Here is an 18,888-nt window from a genome sequence, read left to right as displayed (position 1 = left end):
GGGGGGGGGGGGAAGGGCGCATCCTGACGTCAGCACGGTGACGTAACGCCTTCCCCCCCCGCCCCCCCCCTCCTCCGCTTTCCCGGTAGGAGGGCGGTGGCGACACGACCACCCCCCCCCCCCCCGCCATGGCGGCTGCAGGGGGCGGGGCCTGCCCTGGGGGCGGGGCCTCTCTGGAGGAGGAGTGCGAGGTGGTGCGCGTGCGCGTCACGGTGAGAGGCGGGGCTAAGGGGGGCGGGGTTTCGCCGGAGGGGCGGGGCCAAGGAAGGGGCGCGTGCTGTTTCCTTGGTGACGGGGCGCGGCCGCCATTTTGGGCCGCGGTGAAGGGCCGGGGGCGGCCCGCGGGGCTTCGGGCTCCCTCAGCGGCTCCGTGTTTGTTCCTTCCACCCCCACCCCCCCCCCCCCCCGGCCCTTTTCCCCGCAGAAAAACGAAGGGCTGCTGCCCTCCGAGTTCCGCTCCTTCGCCGTCGACCCGCAGATCACCTCGTTGGACGTGCTGCAACACATCCTGGCCCGCGCCTTCGACCTCCAGGGGTGAGCCCAGACCCCCCCCCGCTCCCCTCCACCCCCTGCCTGGGGAAGGGGCCTCCGTCGCTGATTTCCCCCCTTCCCTTTCCGTCTCTTCAGGAAGAAAAACTTCTCCGTCAGCTTCGCCGCCCGTGATTCCCAGGGCCAGGAAACCTTCGTGCCGCTGCTGAGCGACGGGGATCTGGCGGCCGCCTTCGCCTGTGCCCGGCCCGCTCTGCGCCTGCGCCTCGATGTCCGGCCGCCCGCTGAAAGTGAGCGGGGGTCTGCGAGCTGGGGGGGAGGGTGCTGGCACTTGGGGGTCTGGTACGGTGGGGTAGGAGTGAGATGGGGGTGGGGGGGGGGCTGGTTGTAGAGAGGGGAAAACACGGGATCCCCCGGGGGTGGCTGGGGGGGGACCCGGCTGTCTGGCACCTCTAGGACGGGTGTCAGGAATGGGACCGGGGCGCCTGGGTGCCCAGTGGAGGAACCCAAGTGTCCGGTTGCCGCAGGCCCGGTGCTGGAGGACTGGGACATCATCAGCCCCCGGGAGGTGGCAGCGGTGGAGCCCCTCCCCGAGCGCCGCTCGCTCCTGGCCGCGGCGTTGCCCTTCACCCAGGCCCTGCTGGCACAGGTGAGTGGGATCTGGGTGTCCGGTGGGGGGGTTTCTGGGTTTCCCCCACCCTGCAGAGACTTTGCGGAGCTTCCTTGGCCGTCCCAATTCCTTCTCAGTGACCCCTCGTCCCCTCCCAGCAACCCCAAGTCATCTCCCAGTGCTCCCAGTTTTCCCCCGCCCCCCACCGCCAGTGACCCGTTTCCTCGCAGGTGGGCCGGACGCTGGCCCGGGCGCAGGCAGCCCTGGCATGGCCTGAGGGGTCCCCTCCCTCACCCCCCACGCCCCCACCCCCCTGCGCCCCCCTGAGCGATGCCGATCTCCGCACCTACTTGGGCCCCGGCGGGCGGCTGCTGCGGCCCCATGACCTGCGCCTCCACGTCTACCACGGCGGCGTCGAGCCCGGTCTGCGCAAGGTGGGTCCCCCGATTTTTCCCCTTTGCCTGGCCCTGCCCTCGGTCTACCCGGGGTCCCTGACCCCCACCCCGTTTTCCATCTCGCCCCGTCCCAGGTGGTCTGGCGGTACCTGCTGAACGTCTTCCCGGCAGGGCTGTCGGGGCAGGAGCGGCTGGCTCACCTGCGACGCAAAGCGGGCGAGTACTCGGCGCTGAAAGCTCTGCTGGCCGCCCGGGCGGCCCCGGCGGAGCTGGCGCTCGTGGCGGCGGCCGTGCGCAAGGACGTTGTGCGCACCGACCGGGGACACCCTTATTTCGGGGGTCCCGAGGAAGGGCATCCCCACTTGGCTGCCTTGCAGGCGCTGCTCACCACTTTCGCCCTGGGCCACCCGCGCCTTTCTTACTGCCAAGGCATGTCTGACGTGGCCGCCCCGCTGCTGGCCGTGCTGGACGACGAGGCCCAGGCCTTCCTCTGCTTCTGCGCCCTCATGCGCCGCCTCGGACCACGCTTCCGTCCCGGTGGCCGGGGGCTTGCTCGAGCCTTCGCCCACCTCCGGCGCCTCCTGCGCCGTACCGACCCCTCTTTCTGGGCTTTCCTGGCCGCCCGCGGCGCCCACGACCTGCTTTTCTGCTACCGCTGGCTGCTGCTGGAGCTCAAGCGGGAGTTCGCCTTCGAGGACGCTCTGCGGGTGCTGGAGATCACCTGGAGCTCGCTGCCTCCCACCCCGCCACCCCCGCCGGATGGTGTCCCGCTCCTTGGTGCCCCCCTGGGACCCCGTCGGGCCCGACGAGGGCTGCGCGAGCGGCGCGGGTTGCGGCCCCGGCCCCCGCGCTGGCGGCGGCGACGGCAGCGGGGGGAGAGCGTGGCGCCCGCGGAGGCTGCTGGCAGTCGAGGCGGCCACGAGGCCTGCGGGGATGGCCAGGAGGGGCCCAGGAGCTCCGGCGGCGTTCGAGATGGTCCCAAAGCTTCCGTGGATGTCCCGGAGGTTCCCTTCAGTTCCGGTGATGACCGAGAGAAAATAAAGAGCTCCGGCGACGTCCAGGAGGGTCCCGAGAGCTCCAGGAACATCCGTGAGGGTCCCAAGAGCTTTGGGGATCGCCAAGAGGATCTCGAGAGCATCCAGGGTGGTTCTAAGAGCTCTGGGGGCGACCACAAGAAGCCTGAGGTCTTTGGGGACGTCCAACCTAGTACCGACGGCTGCTGGAACGACCGAGAAGATCCAAAGATCGTCCGCGGCGGTGCCAAGGTCTCTGGGTACTGCCAGGGCGACCTTAAGGCCTCTGGGGAGGTCCGAGGTGGTGCTGAGGTCCCCAGGGGTATCCGAGAGGACCCCGAAGTCTCCAGTGACGGTGGCCAAGACCCTGACGGCCCCAAGAACGTTGGAGAAGACCTCGACGTCTCTAAAGAGGTTGAGCGAGAGCGCGGCGTTTCCGAGAAGGTCAGCAAAGGCACCAGGGCTCTGAAGGACGTGGGCCGACAACCAACCATCTACACGGTGGTTTGCGGAGACCCCGACGTCTCCAAGACGGTTGGTGAAGGTCGCGGTACGTCCAAGAAGGCGCGCGAAGACCTGAACGTCCTGGCAAAGGCGGGCGACGACCGCGGCGTTTCCAAGAGGATCGGGGGAGACCCTGACGTGCCCAAAGAGATTGGCGAGGGCCCCGTCGTGATCGGCGAAGACCCCGGGGTCCCCAAAGAGATTGGAGACGCCCCCAAAGAGGTTGGAGACTCCCCCAACTCCCCCAGAGAGGTTGGTGAAGACCCCAGAGAGGTACGTGATGGCCCCGAGGATCCCTGGGGTGGCGGTTGGGCCTGGGAGGACTCCTGCTCCTCTTCCTCCTCCTCCTCCTCGTCCTCCTCCTCATCCTCGGAGGAGGAGGTGGGTCTGGAGGATGACGGGGCGCCCCTGCCGCCGCCGGAGGAGCTGGGGCAGGGGAACCCCTTCCTCCTCTTCCTCTGCCTGGCCATGCTGCTGGAGCAGCGGGATGCCGTCATGGCGCGGGCCGGGGACTACAACGAGGTGGCCATGCACTTCGACCGCCTGGTACGACGTCACCACCTGCCCCGCGTCCTGCGCCGCGCCAAGGGGCTCTTCGCCCGCTACCTGGAGGGTTGGGGGGGGGGCGCCCCCGGGGGGGCCCGCCACGGGTTAGGGGTACCGGAGGGGGCTTGGGGGTGGCCCTGGGGCCCTGCCAGGACCTTGCAGGGACGTGGGGGACCCCGTGGATGCCGCGTGGGGACCTGTAGGTCGTCTTTGGGGACCCTGAGGCCACCGCGGGAAGCCCTGGGTCAGCGTGGGGACCCCATAGACATCCCACGGGGACCTGCAGAGCCTCTTTGGGGACCCCCAGGTAGTCTCGGGGACCCCCAGAACAACGTGGGGTCCTTATAGACAGTATGTGGGGACCTGTAGGTCTTGTTTGGGGACCCCCAGATAGACTTGGGGAGCCAACGTGGGGATCCCATGGACGTCCCACGGGGACCTGTAGATCCTCTTTGGGGACCTTCAAATAGACTTGGGGACCCACAGAATAATGTGGGGTCCCCGTAGACACTACGGGGGGACCTGTAGATTCTCTTTGGGGACCCCCAAGTAGACTTGGGGACCCACAGAACAACGTGGGGTCCGCGTAGACACTACGGGGGGACCTGCAGGTCCTCTTTGGGGACCCCCAGGTAGACTTGGGGACATGTAGGACAACGTGGGGTCCCCATAGACACTATAGGAGGACCTGCAGGTCCTCTTTGGGGACCCCCAGATAGATTTGGGGACCCACAGAACAACGTGGGGTCCCCGTAGACACTATGGGGGGACCTGCAGGTCCTCTTTGGGGACCCCCAGGTAGACTTGGAGACCCGTAGGACAACGTGGGGTCCCCGTAGACACTATGGGGGGACCTGCAGGTCCTCTTTGGGGACCCCCAGGTCCTCTTTGGGGACCCCCAGGTAGACTTGGAGACCCGTAGGACAACGTGGAGACCCCATGGACATCTCACGGGGACCTGCAGGTCCTGTAGAACCATAGATCCCCATGAGAGGTCTGGAGACACCCCAGTATGGACCAGTACAGCCCAATGCCTCCCCTCTGGGGTTCTGCGTCACCTCGGGGCATCCCAGTATAGACCACTATGAACCAGTACAACGTCCCAGCTGGAAACTCCTGGATCTACGTTGCCTTGGGCCAGACCAGTACAGACCAGGAAGGGTCCGGGGGCCCAACTGGGAACCCCACGTGTGCGTCGCCTTGGGTCAGAGCAGGATGGACCAGTATGGCATCCCAACTGGGATCACTGCGTTGACATGGCCCTCGGCCATCCCAGTACGGACCAGTATGGACCAGCACGGCAGCGCAACTGGGAGCTCTTCACCCGTGTGGCCTTGCGTCCTCCCAGTATGGACCAGTACAGTATCTTGCCTGGGATCTCTTCACCCGCGTGGCCTTGCGTCCTCCCAGTACAGACCAGTATGGACCAGTACAGCATTTTGCCTGGGATCCCTTCACCCGCGTGGCCTTGCGTTCTCCCAGTATGGACCAGTATGGACCGGTAGGGCGTCCCGACTGGGATCTTAATGCGCCTGTGGGTTCTCCCAGTATGGACCACTGCAACCCAGTTCCTGCCCCCCCGCCCTGGGTGCCTTCTCACCCCCCCCCCCCCTTATTTATTGCCCCCCACCCGCGGGAGGGACCCGGGCGGTCCGAGAGGCGCCGAAGACGCGAATAAAACTGACGCCCGTGATATGCCTGGGGGCTCCCAGTATGGACTGGAAAGGGACTGGGGAGGGATGTGGGGTCTGGTTTGTACTGGGAAGGGACAAAGGCTCCCAGTGTGGACTGGGAAGGGGTCGCGGTCTCCGTCGCAGCGTGGGAAGCGGCGGTACCGGTACGCCTGGGTCCCCAGTTTGGGTGTGGAGATGGGAGGGGCCAGTACTGGGATCTTCCCATTGTCCCCCCAGTCCCTCCCAGTATCCCCAGTTTTAGTCCCATCGCTGCCTGCTTTGGCTGAGGCTGCTCCCAGTCCCCCTGGTCCCAGTTCCTCCCAGTTCCCCCCAGTACTTCCTGCTATCCCATTTCAGCCCCGTCGCTGCCTGTGTTTGCAGAGAGGCTGCTCCCAGTCCTTCCCAGTTCCCCCTCCATCCTTCCCAGTCCCTCCCAGTTCCCCCAGTTCCCCCTCCAAGGGCCCCTCCATCCCTCCCAGTCCCTCCCAGTTCCCCCAGTTCCCCCTCCCAGCCCCGGAGATGACGTCCCCACCACTTTGGGGCCCCGGGTGCTTCCGGGCGGAAGAGGCCTCTGCGAGGGACCCAGGCGTTCGGGGCGGGGAGGGGGGACACACACGCACTCCCAGGCGTTCGGGGGGGGGGCACCCAGGCGTTCGGGGGGACACCCAGGAGTCCGAGGGATGAGCCGGGGGAGTCGGGGGGGGGCCCCGGGGGCCGACAACGTTCCCTCGAGGCTGCTGCAGCAGCAGGAAAACCTGCAGCTCTTCGAGCTCCTGGGCCGGAAATGTGTGGTGAGGGGCCCGGGGGGGGGCTGGAGGGGTCCGGGGAGGGGGGCCCATGGGGTCCTGAGGGGGACTTGTGGGGGGGTCGGAGGGAGTTGGGGGTCCCCGAGGGGGATTTGGGGAACCCTCGGGGGTCCCGGGAGGGGGATGTGGGGCACCGGGGCTCCTGGGAGGGCACCGTGGGGAGCTCAAGGGGGGGGGGCGTGGGGTGGTTTGGGGGGGCTGCGGGGGGGGGCTTGGGAGGGACCGTGCCCACGGTGTCCCCGCAGACGGTGGCGACGGCGGTGGTGCAACTGGTGGTGGCGGAGCCGGGGGGCTCCGGAGGGGCCTGGGCCAAGCGGGGCTGCGGCGTCGCCTGCCTGGTGCGGGACAGCCACCGCCGCTCCTACTTCATCCGCCTCTACTCCCTGGCCGTGAGTGGGGAAAGCGGGGTCCCGGGGGGTCCCAGGGGGTCCCGGGGGGTTGGGGGGTTCTGGGGGATCCTGGGGTTGGGGGGTTCTGGGGGGTCCCAGGGGGTCTGGGGGTTGGGGGGTGCCAAGGGGAGCCCTGGGGGTCCCAGGGTTGGGGGGTTCTGGGGGGTCCCGGGGTCTAGGGGGTCCTGGGGGTCCCAGGGTTGGGGGGTTCTGGGGGGTCCCGGGGTTGGGGGTCCTGGGGGGTCCCAGGGTTGGGGGGTTCTGGGGGGTCCTGGGGTCCTAAGGGGAGCCCTGGGGTCGGGGGGTCCCAGGGTTTGGGATGTCCTGAGGGTCCTGGGGGGGGGGGTCCCAGGGGCTCCTGGGGTTGGGGGGGGGGGGGGGGTCCCGGGGAGGGGTGTCCCTGCTGACCCCTGCGGGTCGGGTGTCCCCGTGGGTGCCCGCATGGCGGGTGCGGTGGCGCAGGCCGGCAGCCTGTGGTGGGAGCAGGAGCTGCACGGGGAGCTGGGGTACGCCTCGGCCACGCCCTTCTTCCACACCTTCGCCTCCCACGTGAGTGGGCGGGGCCGTGCTGGGGGAGGGGCTAAGGGCCTGGGGGTGGAGCTTGGGGTGGGCGGGGCCGGGGGCGTGTGGGCGGGGCCGGGGGCGTGTGGGCGGGGCCGGGGGCGTGTGGGCGGGGGCCAGGGGGCGTGTGGGCGGGGCCGGGGGCGTGTGGGCGGGGCCGGGGGCGTGTGGGCGGGGCCGGGGGGCGTGTGGGCGGGGCCGGGGGCGTGTGGGCGGGGCCAGGGGGCGTGTGGGCGGGGCCGGGGGCGTGTGGGCGGGGCCGGGGGCGTGTGGGCGGGGCCGGGGGTGGGGCTGTGGGTGGGTGGGGCCAATGGTGGGTGGGGTCGATAGTGTGGGAGGGGCCAGGGGGGTTGGGGCTGAGGGCCCATGGGCGGGGCTTGCTGCCTGTGGGCGGGTCCTGCGAGGCCGGCCGCTGATTGGCTGCGCAGGAGGGCCGGGCGGGGCTGAACTTCGCGGACGAGGGGGAGGCGGCCGCCTTCGAGGGGCTCGTCCAGGAGCGGCTGCGCCGGCGGCAGCAACGGGCGGGTGAGAGCCCAGACACCCCCCACCCCACCCCACGTACCGAAGCGGCCCCCCCCACCCCCCCCGCTCACCCCCTTTCTCCCCTAGAGAAGCGCCAGCTCCCGCCCCCTCCGCCCCCCGGTGATGGTGAGTTTCCCCCACCCCATCCCGTCGGGGGGTTTCGGTGGGGGGGGGCAACACACACGAGGGGATGCCGTGGGGTGCGGCACCGACGCCCCGTGTCTCCCCGCAGAGCGCCGCGGGAGTTTGCCCCGCGCCCCTGTCGCCTCCGCCGATGGCAGCGGTGAGTGCCCGCCCCATAGCGGGGGTCCCGCAAGCCCCACGGAGAGGTTCTGAGCCAGACCTTGCTCCTCGCAGCCCCCTCGCTCCCGGCGGTGCCCATCGCCAACCCTGACATCACGGCGTCCCGCTACCGGGGGCTGCCCAGCCCCACGGGACCCGCGGCGGGACCCGCGGCAGGACCCACGGCGAGCCCCACAGCTGGGGAGCAGAAGAAGGGCCGCAAGAAGATCTCCAAGGCTGACATCGGGGCCCCCTCCGGCTTCAAGTGGGTCTGGGGGGGGGTGGAACGGGCCCCACCGTGTGTTGGGGGGCATGGATGGGTCCGTCCGTGGGGCAGACGCCCAGGCGGCCCCTCACCATCCTCCCCCCCCCAGGCACGTCAGTCACATTGGCTGGGACCCCAACAACGGCTTCGATGTAGGTGGCCCCTACGTCTCCCCCCGGTGTCGTGTGTGTCCGTCCCCCCCCCCGCTCACCCCTTCAGCGTGGGGTGACGCCGTGGGGTGACGCCGTGGGGTGACGCCGTGGGGCGCGCAGGTGGCGGCGTTGGACCCTGCCCTGCGGGATCTCTTCGCCCAAGCCGGCATCAGCGAGGCGCAGCTGGCCGACGCCGAGACCTCCCGCCTCATCCATGACTTCATCCAGGGCCAGGGCGGGCTGCAGGCTGTGCGGGAGGAGATGCGCCGGCAGGGTGAGCCCCCCCCCCCGCCGCCCCGCCTCCGTGGGCACCTATAGGTGCCACCAACACCCCCCCACACACCCCAAGGAGGCACGTGGGGCCATACGGACCTTTTCCACACAGCCCTGCCCGGATGTTATAGCATCCATATGTCCGTGTGTCGTTCCCCCCCCCCCCCCGGAATTTAAAGGGCTCTGTGCTCCTGCAGGCAGCCCGCTCCACTATAGGCCCCATCCGCTCCCCCTCCTGTTACAGGATCCATACAGCCCCCCCCCCCCATTATAGGGTCCATACATCCCCGTCACCCCCCCCCCGGGTCCCTGGGGGGCGGGGCGCTCATTAAGGCACTAATTAACACTTCTCTCACCCCCCCACAGGTCCCCCCCCTCCTCCTCCGCCGGGCCGAGGGGGCACCCCCCCCCCACCGCCGCCCCCCCTCGCCGCCGCCGGACCCCCCCGCAGCCGCTCGGGGCCGCTGCCCCCTCCCCCGGGGGGGCCCCCACCCCCTCCCCGCAGCGGGCCCCCCGCGGCCCCGCCCTCCCGCCCCATCGCCCCGCCCCCGGCCCGCGGCCACGCCCCCCCGGGAGCCGTGGCGGCTCCGCCTCCTCCCCCACCGCCCCCACCGCCCCCGCCCCCCCCCCGGCACCGGCACCGGCCCCCCCGCACCCCCCACGGGCCGGGGGGCTCTGCTGGACCAGATCCGCCAAGGCGTGACCCTCAACAAGGTCAGCGGGGGCCGGGGGGGGTCGGGGGGGGGGGGTCCCGGGAGCTGGGGGTGGGGTGTCCCTGCCGTGGGGCAGCCCTGACTGACACCCCCCCCCCCACCCCCAGACCCCCGAGCTCCCCGAGGGCGGCGGCAGCGGCGGCGGCGGCCCCAGCGCGGGGGGGCTGGTGGGGGCCCTGATGGACGTCATGCAGAAGCGCAGCAGAGTCATCCACTCCTCGGGTGAGCGACCCCACGGGGTGGGGGGGATTGGGGGGGGAACCCCCCACCCGTGCCCTCCCCACTGACACCCCCCCCCCTTTTCCCACAGACGAGGCCGAGGACGGCGAAGAGGAGGACGAGGACGACGAGTGGGACGACTGAGCCCCCATCCCCATCCCCATGTCACACACCCCCCCCCCCCAAGGTGTGGGGGGGTCCCCCCTGCCCAGCTCCCCCCCCCCCCCATCCCCGCCCCACGCAAATAAAGTCCACGAGAGACGTGAACGGCCGCGCTGGTTAATTAATTACCGCTTTAATGGCTAACGAACGCTTAAGGGAGGAATCCGGGGAAGGTTGGTTGGGCGGGGGCAGCTCCCGCAGCCCGAGCCGGGGCCGGTGGAGAAATGAGTGGAAAAAAGCGGTTTTTGGGTCAAACGCCCCGCGCGCGCGGGGGCTGCCGGGAACATGCAAATGAGGTGGTGCCGTTGACCAATGGGAGGGGTGAGTGGGTGGGGAGGGAGGGAGAGGAGGCTCCGCCCCGCGCCGCGCGCTGCCCGCCGGGCGGAAGTGAAGAAGAAGAAGTTAAAAAAAAAAAAAAAAAAAAAAGAGGAAAAGGAAGAGAGAGGGGGGGGAAAAAAAAAAAAAAATGCAGCAGCAGAAAATGGCGGAAAATTTAAAAGGTGCGCGCGAGCGGGGGCGCGCGGGGCGGCAGGAGCCGCTGCGGCGGGGGCGGTTTAACGGCCGCGGGCAGCGCGCGCCGCTTCCCGCTCTTTTCTGAGGGGGCGCGCGGCGACCGTTGAGCGGCGGCAACACCGGGGGGGGGGGGGGGGTGTGTGGGGGTGTGTGGGGGGTCCGGTCCGGGACCTTGGGCCCTGGGGGGAGGGGGGGGCTGTGTGTCCGGTGCCGGGGAGCGGGATCGGTGCTGGGCAGGGTCCGGTTCCCCGGGAGGGTCCGGTCCCCCCCCCCCCGCCGCCGGTATCCTCACACATCGCCCCCCCCCCGCCCGCCCGCCCGCCCGGCCCAGGTTGCTCCGTTTGCTGCAAGTCGTCGTGGTCGCGGCTGCAGGACCTGTGCCGGCTGGAGCGGGTGCGGTGCCGGGCGCTGGGCGTCACCCGCCGCAACCTGGGGGACTTCGAGGTGGAGTACCTCTGCGACTACAAACGTGTGCGGGTGAGTGCGGGGGGGCGGCCCTCGGGGGGGGGGGGGGGGGCGTGTGTGCGCCTGTGTGGCCCCTCACGGGCCCTGCGTGTCGCCCGGGGTGACCCTTTAACGTCGCCGGCTTCCCCCCCCCCCCCCCCGGCCTTGTGAGCCTCCACAAGGTCGCCCGTCACCCCGAGCATCCCCTTTCACGTCCCCGGCCCCCCCCCCCCGGCCACCGGGGTCCCCCCCTCCCCAACCCCAGGAGACCCCCTGGGTGCCCCCCGTGACCCAGGGAGCCCACCCCAGCGCCCCGCTGCCTGTCCTGTCCCCCCCCCCCACCCCCGCAGGACGAGGAGTACTACCTGGTGAAGTGGCGGGGGTACCCCGAGGCTGCCAACACCTGGGAGCCCCGCAAGAACCTGCGGTGCCGCGGGCTGCTGAAGCAGCTGCACCAGGACCTGGCCCGTGCCCCGGGGGGACCGGTGCGCCCCGGCCCGCGGGGGCTGCCCGCCCGCGCCGCCTCCTACCTGGTGCAGAAGGCGGAGCAGCGCCGGGCCCTGCGGTGCTGGGAGCGGCTCCTCAACAGCACCCGCAGCCACCGGGGCCGCATCGTCGTGGAGAATGAGGTGGACTTACACGGGCCCCCCCGGGACTTCGTCTACATCAACGAGTACAAGGTGGGGGCCGGCATCAGCCTGACGCCGGTGGCGGTGGGCTGCGAGTGCCACGACTGCCTGGCGGAGGCGGCGGGCGGCTGCTGCCCCGGGGCCTCCCGCAACAAGTTCGCCTACAACGAGGCGGGGCAGGTGCGCATCCGGGCGGGGCTGCCCATCTACGAGTGCAACTCGCGGTGCCGCTGCGGCGCCGACTGCCCCAACCGTGTGGTGCAGAAAGGCATCCGCTATGACCTCTGCATCTTCCGTACCGGCAACGGCCGCGGCTGGGGAGTCCGCACCCTCGAGCGGATCCGCAAGAACAGCTTTGTCATGGAGTACGTGGGCGAGGTGAGAACTCGGGGCGGGGCGGGCGTGATGACGCAGGGTCGTGATGGCGCGGGGCGGCGTGGGGGGGGGACATGACGTGACGTGACGACGCGGCCCTGCCCTCAGATCATCACATCGGAGGAGGCAGAGCGCCGGGGGCAAGTGTACGACCGCCAGGGAGCCACTTACCTCTTTGACCTGGACTACGTGGAGGACGTGTACACCGTGGACGCTGCCCACTACGGCAACATCTCCCACTTCGTCAACCACAGTGTGAGTGGGCGGGGCCCGGAGGGGCGGGGCCTGCTGGGGCCCCACCCACCGTGGTGATGAGTGGGCGGGGCCTGCCGGGGCTCTCACTGGGGAACAGGGTGCTCAATGGGGATGTGGGCGGGGCTTCACCTGCCCGGGGGCGTGGCTTCAGGCAGGGGGAGGGGCTTTCCTGCAGCACCACCCACTGCAGGAACAGCACCGGCTTTTTTGGCTGGTGCGAGGGGGCGGGGCTTGCTGAGGCCACGCCGCCCCCCCCCCCCCCCCCCCCCCCCCCCCCCCGCAGTGCGACCCCAACCTGCAGGTCTACAACGTCTTCATCGAGAATCTGGACGAACGGCTGCCGCGCATCGCCCTCTTCGCCACCCGCCCCATCCGCGCCGGCGAGGAGCTCACCTTCGACTACAACATGCACGGTACCGCTCCCTCCCCACGGCACGGGGTGTGTGTCGTGTCCCCCCCCCCCACATCCCGGTGCAGCGCAGCGGGGACAGCGGGGCGCCGGCATCCTCTCACCACCACCCCCCCTCCCCGTTTTCCCCTCCCTCCCAGTGGACCCGGTGGACGCCGAGAGCACCCGCATGGACTCCAACTTCGGGCTGGTGGGGGGGGGCCTGGGGGGCTCCCCCCGGGCCCGGGGCCGTATCGAGTGCAAGTGCGGGGCCGCCACCTGCCGCAAATACCTCTTCTGAGCCACGCGGCGCCGGGTGCAAACACGCTTGTTGAACGCAGCGGGGGTTCCGTGCGGTGCCGCAGGGGGGGATGGACACACACACGGGTGGGGGGGGGGCAGGGAATGCTGGGGGAGTGGGCGGGGGGGGATGTCAGGCGTGCTGGCGGCGCCAGACGATGACGGTGCCAGCGGCGTCGCTGGAGGCCAGCAGGCTTTCATCGCAGTTGAAGGCGACGGCCAGCACGGCCCCGCCGTGGCCCTGCAGCGTGTTGACGGTGGCCCGCGCCGCTCGCCCCACGTCAAAGAAGTGCACGCAGGCGTCCTCGCTGCCCGTCACTGCGGGGACAGGGAGAGGGGCACTGGGGAGGGCTGGGGGGACACACACCACGCGCCCCACCGCCCCCCCCTCCTCCTTTGGGCAAACGCCGCTGCCCAGCGCCCCGCAGCCCCACGTACCGACACAGGCGCCCTGCCGGAAGGACATGAGGGGGCAGAAGCAGCTCCGCAGGGGCTGCTCCCGGTGCCGTGTGGGGAAGCTGCGTCGCAGCCGCAGCCCCGGTGCCCCCGAGCCTTCCTCCTCCACCACCCTGGGGGGACAGAGGGGGGTGGGTGGGGTGAGAGCACTGTGGCCGCCCCCACCCCCCCCCCCCGGCTGCCACCCCCCCATCTCCCTGCGGACCCCCCCCCCACCGCACCGGAAGAGCAGCAGGCGGTCAGGGCAGGCGTTGACCAGCAGGGACGGGTCGGGGGCCTCACGGCTGGCCCAGGCTCGTGCCGACAGCGAGGTGATGGAGCCGCCCGCCTGCACCACCACGCGCGACGCCTTCGTCAGCCGCCCTGGGGGGACGGGGGGGGGGGGGGGGTGTGTGTCAGCACCCTGCGCAGCTGCACCGCACCCGCCCCGCCCGCTGGCGGCCCCCCCCCCGCCCCCAATCCTGCCCCCGTACCCGTGCCGGGGTCGCAGAGGAAGGAGGAGACGGAGCCGCGGTCGTCGCCGGCCCAGAGGACGCGGCCGGGGGCGTCGAAGCAGAGCGCCAGCACCCTCCCGGGCAGTCGCCCCGCGCCGCCCCGCGCCGCCTTCCCCGTTGAGATGTTCACCACGCGCACCATGTGCCGAGCACTGCCCACCTGCGGGGCAGCGGGGGGTGGGACGGCCCCTAGGGGAGGGGATGTGCCCCCCCCACCCCCAACCTGCCCCTCCAGGTGCTCATGGGGAACGGAGCCCAGAGGACACGTGTAGGACGGGGTGCTGGGGCACAGAGGGGATGGGGGGGGGGGGGGGGGCTGCAGGGGGCCATAGAGGGGTCTGGGGGGGGCTGCGGGGGGGGTCCTGAGGGCTGGGGGGGGGGGGGGATCCTGGGGGGGGGCCCCAGGAGGCTGTAGCGGGCTCCTGGGGGTTGTGAGGGGGGGGGGGTCCTGGGGAGCCACAGGGGGTCACAGAGGGGTCTGGGGGGGCCATAGGGGTACGTATGGGGCGTCATTGAACACAGTGAGGTGGCCAGGACAAGGCGGGGGGGCACCAGGATGCCCTGGGGGGACGTGGGGGGGGACGTGCAGGGGAGGGGTGTGTCCCGGGGCGCCACTGACCACGGTGAGGTTGTTGTTGAGCGGCTGGAAGGCGCAGCAGAGCAGGGCAGCGCCGTCGGGGTCGGGCACGCGGCGGATGCAGCGCCCATCAGCAGGGGCCCAGAGCCGCAGTGTGCCGTCCAGGGAGGCCGACACCAGGACGTCGTTGGAGAGGGACCAGGCGAAGTCGGCCACGCCGCCCCCGTGGCCCCGCAGCACCTGCAGCACCGCCGGGGGCCCCGGCGCCAGCCGGCACACCGAGATGGTGCCGTCCAGCGAGCAGCAGGCCAGCAGGTGCCGATCATCGTGCGCGAACTGTACCTTTGGCACTGCCCGGCCCACAGGTGCCCGTCAGTGCCGGCTACCACGAGGGGAACCCGGCCCCCTGCGCCCCCTCCCCAGTTACCCGCGCTGTCGGTGTGCTGGTCGAAGACGTGGTAGACGCCGGCGAAGGCGTAGTTCTCACTCAGCGTCGTGTCACCGGCCATGGCGCGGCTCGCCTCTGCCAATGGCGTCGGCACCACCCCAGGGGGGCTGTGGACAGACCCAGGTGTTTGGGTGTCAGCACCCTAACCGCCACACCGCCCCCCCCCCCCCCCCAGCACCCACTGACCCCGGGGACCCAGGTGTGCTCACCGCTCATCGGGGGCCCCACGGGGCACCCCAGGGTGGGAGCCGCGGCTCAGGGAGCGCCGGTGTCCCCGGGCCACCCGCGGGTCCTCCTCGAAGTCCTGGGGGAAGGACATGGCTGTGGGGGCCCCCGCACCCGGTGGGGATCCCAGAGGGGTGCTGGGACCCCACAATCCCCAAACCAGGTGCTGGGACCCCCCATGCATTCTGCCCCCCCACCCCCCCCAAACATGCACTGCAGCCCTGTGAATGGGTGCTGAGACCCCCACAGCATGCACAGGAGGGGTGCCATGACCCTCCCATGGCCATACCTCCATGCGGTCGAGGGTGGTGCGGCTGGCACGGAGAGCGCTGCTGCTGTGGGCACGGCAGCTGCTCTGCTCAGAGAGGGCCCCGTAACGCTGGGCCAGCAGACGGGTGCGCACTCGCAGGTACCAGCGCCGGGTGGCCCCCTCCAGTGCCCCTCCCTGCGCTTGCTCCCGCAGCAGCTGGCTGCGGCGCCGCACATACTGTGTCCGGAACTGGGGCCAGCGGGGTGTGCGGTAGGCCGCGTACCTGGGGACACGGCAGTGGGGGCGGGTGGGCTCTCATGCCTGTGGCAGCTGGCATCGCATGCTGGGGGGGGGGGGGGGGGGGGGGCACTGTGTGTGTGTGTGTGGGGGGGGGGGGGGGGGTTGGGTAGATGTACGTGTGTGTCAGGGGCCCAGGTATCAGAGTATCCTCCCTGACAGGCACCCAGGTATCGGGATTCCCCCCACCCCCCCCAAAAGGCACCCACGGATCAGGGTGTGCTCCCTGACACGGACCCGGGTGCCCGGGTTGAGCCGTGTGTGTGTCCCCCTCCCCATGGGACCAGGCATCAGGGCATCACCCCCCCCCCCCGCCCGGGTGCCCCCTCCCGCAAAGGGCTCAGGCGTCGGGACCCCCCCCCCCCCCCGGGGCCCCCGGCCTCACCTGGCATCCACGGCGAGCACCTGCTGCCAGACGGCGGCCATGGCGGCGGCGGCCGCCCCGGGGGGGTCCTGCGGGGAGAGCGGGGTGAGCCTGGGCCCGGGGGCCGCTGTCAGCCGGGCAGGGCGGGGCGGGGGCGGGCCCGGCGGGGGGCGGGGGTGTGTGTGTGTGTGTGTGTGTGTGTGTGTGTGTGTGTGTGATGCTGGTGGTGTCCCTGCAGAGACCCGGGCGGCGGTACCTGCCCGTCCCGCTCCGTCTCCGTGTCCCGCGGCCGCCGGGTCCCCCTCAGGGCCGGGCAGGGCCGGGGCGGGGCGGCCGGAGGGGGGGTGGGGGGGGGCCGGGCGCACTCCCCGCCCCTCCGAAATGGCGGCCACCGCCTCACGCCAAAATGGCGCCGGGCGTCGCCCTGGTGACGGCGCGCGGCGGCGGTGGGCGGGGCCCGCGAGGGGATTGGCAGAGTCCGCAAAGGAGGCGGGGCGGGGCCGCTCCTCTATGGTGCGCCCGTCTTCCTAGCCCTCCCTAGTTCTCGGCCGTTCTGCCCGGCGCCGCTCGCCTGCCCTGGGTCCTCCCGCCCGCCCGCCGCGTTTACGACCTGACGCTGCGCTTGACGGCAGCCCTCCTTCGGTTAGTGCTAGAGTGAGCGGGCGAGCTGGGGACGTCTCGCTTGACGGCAGAGGGACGCTGCTGCTGCGCGACCTTTGCGACGCTCGGCGGGGCGGTCGGCGCTCTTTACGGCAGAAGGCGGCTGTGGGGGGGTGTGTGAGTGCCGGGGGGCTCCGGGGCAGCGGCGGGGCCGGGGGTGGGGGGGCAGCTCCGGGGCCGCCCCGGCCCTCAGGGACACCCCCCCCCCCCCCCAACGTCTCCACCCCGTTCCCCAGGCGCCGTCCCGGGCTCTCCGCGATGGCAGCATGCCGCTGGAGGTGAGGTGGCCTTTCCCCGCGGGGCCGCCGCTGCCCTGGGCCCTGGCCAGCCGCCTGGTCACCGGCCTGGTGGGCACCTACAGCTGCGTCTGGACCAGTGAGTGCCCGCCGGGGGCGGGGGACGGGACGGGACACGGGGCGGCTCTCCCTGGCTCCAGCCCCGTGTCTCCCCTGCCCTCCCCAGGGTACCTGAACCGGCTGCGGGTGCACAACGCCGAGGTGCTGCACGAACTGGTGGAGCGCCGGGGGCCCCGCACCCCCCTCCTCACCCTCTCCAACCACCAGTCCTGCATGGATGACCCCCACCTCTGGGGTATGGCTGGGTGCTCGGGGGGGGGGGTCCCAAGGGTGCGGGAGGGTCCCTAGGGGTCCCAAGGGTGCTGGGGGGGGGGGGGGCAGGGTGTGTGTGTGTGCTGGCGGTGTTCCTAGTGGGTCCCAAGGGTGCTGGGGGGAAGCTGGGTGCAGGAGGGTCCCCAGGGGTCCCAACGATTCTTGGGGGGGAGTCCCAAGGGTGCTGGGGGTGGGGTGCTGGGGGGTCCCAAGGCTGCGGGAGGGTCCCCAGGGTACTGGGGGGGGGTGGGTGGGGTGGTCCTGGGGGTCCCAAGGGTGCTGCAGGGGGGTCCCGGGGGTCTCAAGGGTGCTGGGGGGGGGGGTGGGGTGTCCCTGTGGGTCCCCGGCCAGTCTGGGGGTGCTCCTGCAACCCCCGCTGCTTCCCTCGCCCAGGTTCCCTGAAGCTGCGGCACGTCTGGAGCCTGCACAAGATGCGGTGGTGAGGGGGGGCGGGGGGGTTCGGGGGGGTCCTGGGGAGCCCCCTCCCTGCTCACCCCCCCCCTCCCACCAACCCCCCAGGACCCCCACGGCCGCCGACATTTGCTTCACCCGGGAGCTGCACTCGCGTTTCTTCAGCCTGGGCCGCTGCGTCCCCGTCTGCCGGGGTGAGCGGGATCCCCATCCCTTACTGGGGACATCCCAGTTTGTACTGGGGCTGCTCCCAGTCCGTACTGGAAGGATCCCAGTGCGCTGGTGTCCCCAGGGGACGGCGTGTACCAGCGAGGGATGGACTTCATCCTGGAGAAGCTCAACCAGGGGGACTGGGTGCACGTCTTCCCCGAGGGTACTGGGAGAACTGGGGCATGGGGGGCCGGGGGGGCTCTGCAGGGACTGGGGCTGGGGGAGGTGTGTTTAACGTGGGCACTGGGAGGAACTGGTGGCACTGGGAGGGACTGGGAGGCTTGGGGAGCGCTCTGCTTTCTCTTCCAGATCGGGGGGGGGGACGGGACGCACAGACCCTTGGGGGGGGGGGTGTGTGTCTCCTGTGCTGCCACCCCCCCCCATCCCTGTGTCCCCGCAGGCAAAGTGAACATGGGGCAGGACTTCGTGCGCTTCAAGTGGGGTGAGCCCCCCAACTGCCCCCCATCTCCCACCCGTCCCCACCCTTCACTGCCCCCCCTCAAGGGCCACCCCCCCCCCCAAAACAGCCGCCTTGTTCTCCCCTCCTCCGCAGGCATTGGGCGTCTCCTGGCCGAGTGCCGCCTCGACCCCGTCATCCTGCCGCTCTGGCACGGGGGTGAGCGGGGCTGGGGGGGGCAGCAGGAGGTTTGGGGGGAGCGGGGAGAGCGGGATGGGGGATGCGGGGTGGCGGGAGGGGGTCCCGCGGGGGGGGGGCCTTTCCCACTGTTAGGCTGTGCAGGCACCCGCTGACCCCCCCCCCTGCCAGGCATGAACGACGTCCTGCCCAACGCCCCCCCGTACGTGCCCCGCGTGGGGCAGGTGAGTGGAGCCGGGGGGGGGGTGCACACGGACGCCCTGGCTGTGGGGCGGGCTGTGGGGCGGGCTGTGGGGTACTGACGCTGTCCCGCAGCGCATCACTGTGGTCGTGGGGCGACCGTTCAGCGTCCGGCCTCTCCTGGAGCGGCTGCGGGCCGAGGGCACGTCAACGGTGAGTTTGTGTGTGTGGGGCTCTGCCCCACGGCTCTGTGGGGCCCGCCTTCCCTGGCCCCGGCCCCACGGCTCTGCACGCCCCCCCCCCCCCCCCCCAGGTGGAAATGCGGAAGGCGCTGACGGATTTCGTGCAGAGGGAGTTTGAAGTGCTGCGAGGTCACGCCCGGACCCTGCACCCCACCCCGTAACACGTGGGGCACCCCCACGGATCGACAACCGCGCTGCCCTGCCCCACGGGAGGGTCCTGCCCCACGGCGCGCCCGGCCCCACGGCCCCGTTAGGGTGCCGGCAGAAGGACAGACGGACGGACGGACCCGCCGCCCCCCCCTCCGTGCTCCCAGCTCCCGCACATGGTGCCAATAAAAGGTGGTGGAGCCTCGGTGGTCTCTGGAAGTTTGGGGGGGGGGGCACCCGGTGGGG

General features: G+C 71.5%; 5 protein-coding genes across 15 annotated transcripts in view; 4 read left to right on the top strand and 1 right to left on the bottom strand.

The window, feature by feature from the left end:
* The first annotated feature begins 73 nt into the window (after nt 1-73).
* TBC1D25 (TBC1 domain family member 25) lies at nt 74-3,905 on the top strand. Its single transcript, XM_075738671.1, has 6 exons — nt 74-212; nt 425-534; nt 628-779; nt 1,017-1,138; nt 1,330-1,533; nt 1,629-3,905. Exons 1-6 carry the CDS (start codon nt 129-131, stop codon nt 3,903-3,905), a joined length of 2,949 nt encoding a protein of 982 aa, XP_075594786.1. The 5' UTR covers nt 74-128.
* A 1,325-nt stretch (nt 3,906-5,230) lies between these two features.
* On the top strand, nt 5,231-9,665 carry WAS (WASP actin nucleation promoting factor). Its single transcript, XM_075738775.1, is given in 13 exon segments — nt 5,231-6,021; nt 6,282-6,425; nt 6,888-6,974; nt 7,415-7,511; nt 7,596-7,634; nt 7,741-7,791; nt 7,866-8,055; nt 8,165-8,207; nt 8,328-8,481; nt 8,847-9,015; nt 9,017-9,194; nt 9,301-9,415; nt 9,504-9,665. Coding segments are annotated over 13 exon segments (1,431 nt in total). The 5' UTR covers nt 5,231-5,910; the 3' UTR covers nt 9,557-9,665.
* A 284-nt stretch (nt 9,666-9,949) lies between these two features.
* On the top strand, nt 9,950-12,490 carry SUV39H1 (SUV39H1 histone lysine methyltransferase). The gene is made up of 6 exons (XM_075738736.1): nt 9,950-10,074; nt 10,419-10,564; nt 10,882-11,538; nt 11,644-11,790; nt 12,074-12,203; nt 12,340-12,490. Exons 1-6 carry the CDS (start codon nt 10,041-10,043, stop codon nt 12,477-12,479), a joined length of 1,254 nt encoding a protein of 417 aa, XP_075594851.1. The 5' UTR covers nt 9,950-10,040; the 3' UTR covers nt 12,480-12,490.
* WDR13 (WD repeat domain 13) overlaps nt 12,491-18,888 on the bottom strand; it is a 57,013-nt gene continuing 50,615 nt past the window's right edge. Inside the window, exons 1-10 of one of the 2 annotated variants that reach the window (XM_075738729.1) lie at nt 15,846-15,973; nt 15,611-15,678; nt 14,968-15,211; nt 14,663-14,757; nt 14,433-14,560; nt 14,048-14,355; nt 13,408-13,588; nt 13,156-13,297; nt 12,917-13,047; nt 12,491-12,796 (exon numbers count right to left, since the gene is read on the bottom strand). In XM_075738729.1, the coding sequence (XP_075594844.1) occupies nt 12,612-12,796; nt 12,917-13,047; nt 13,156-13,297; nt 13,408-13,588; nt 14,048-14,355; nt 14,433-14,560; nt 14,663-14,757; nt 14,968-15,211; nt 15,611-15,651 (1,455 nt within the window). In that variant the 5' untranslated portion in view covers nt 15,652-15,678; nt 15,846-15,973 and the 3' untranslated portion in view covers nt 12,491-12,611. Of the gene's footprint in view, nt 12,797-12,916; nt 13,048-13,155; nt 13,298-13,407; nt 13,589-14,047; nt 14,356-14,432; nt 14,561-14,662; nt 14,758-14,967; nt 15,212-15,610; nt 15,679-15,845; nt 15,974-18,888 lie in introns of those variants that run through there. The other variant, XM_075738730.1, reaches the window with a different exon arrangement.
* Nucleotides 16,066-18,847, top strand: TAFAZZIN (tafazzin, phospholipid-lysophospholipid transacylase). Of its 10 annotated transcripts, none has more exons than XM_075738760.1 (11): nt 16,099-16,231; nt 16,486-16,624; nt 16,712-16,840; nt 17,251-17,296; nt 17,377-17,462; nt 17,561-17,641; nt 17,879-17,920; nt 18,032-18,094; nt 18,245-18,297; nt 18,389-18,466; nt 18,567-18,847. In XM_075738760.1, exons 2-11 carry the CDS (start codon nt 16,516-16,518, stop codon nt 18,654-18,656), a joined length of 777 nt encoding a protein of 258 aa, XP_075594875.1. In that variant the 5' UTR covers nt 16,099-16,231; nt 16,486-16,515; the 3' UTR covers nt 18,657-18,847. The 10 variants fall into 10 exon arrangements, with proteins under 10 accessions (XP_075594879.1, XP_075594872.1, XP_075594874.1 ...); XM_075738761.1 differs by having other exon boundaries at nt 16,220-16,362; XM_075738764.1 differs by lacking the exon at nt 18,032-18,094 and having other exon boundaries at nt 16,066-16,231.

Source organism: Balearica regulorum, chromosome 35 (genome assembly GCF_011004875.1).
Source record: "Balearica regulorum gibbericeps isolate bBalReg1 chromosome 35, bBalReg1.pri, whole genome shotgun sequence".
In the NCBI taxonomy this organism is placed as follows: domain Eukaryota; kingdom Metazoa; phylum Chordata; class Aves; order Gruiformes; family Gruidae; genus Balearica; species Balearica regulorum.
This window is presented reverse-complemented; position numbering and strand designations above follow the sequence as displayed.

Bases quoted from the DNA above. Each gene is read 5' to 3' on its own strand.
- TBC1D25 (XM_075738671.1), top strand. From the start codon at position 129: ATGGCGGCTGCAGGGGGCGGGGCCTGCCCTGGGGGCGGGGCCTCTCTG. The intron at 213-424 runs GTGAGAGGCGGG...TTTTCCCCGCAG, and splicing joins TGGTGCGCGTGCGCGTCACG to AAAAACGAAGGGCTGCTGCC. The intron at 535-627 runs GTGAGCCCAGAC...CCGTCTCTTCAG, and splicing joins CGCGCCTTCGACCTCCAGGG to GAAGAAAAACTTCTCCGTCA.
- SUV39H1 (XM_075738736.1), top strand. From the start codon at position 10,041: ATGCAGCAGCAGAAAATGGCGGAAAATTTAAAAG. The intron at 11,539-11,643 runs GTGAGAACTCGG...CCCTGCCCTCAG, and splicing joins TCATGGAGTACGTGGGCGAG to ATCATCACATCGGAGGAGGC. The intron at 11,791-12,073 runs GTGAGTGGGCGG...CCCCCCCCGCAG, and splicing joins CCCACTTCGTCAACCACAGT to TGCGACCCCAACCTGCAGGT.
- TAFAZZIN (XM_075738755.1), top strand. From the start codon at position 16,516: ATGCCGCTGGAGGTGAGGTGGCCTTTCCCCGCGGGGCCGCCGCTGCCC. The intron at 17,642-17,878 runs GTACTGGGAGAA...GTGTCCCCGCAG, and splicing joins GGTGCACGTCTTCCCCGAGG to GCAAAGTGAACATGGGGCAG. The intron at 18,298-18,388 runs GTGAGTGGAGCC...GCTGTCCCGCAG, and splicing joins ACGTGCCCCGCGTGGGGCAG to CGCATCACTGTGGTCGTGGG.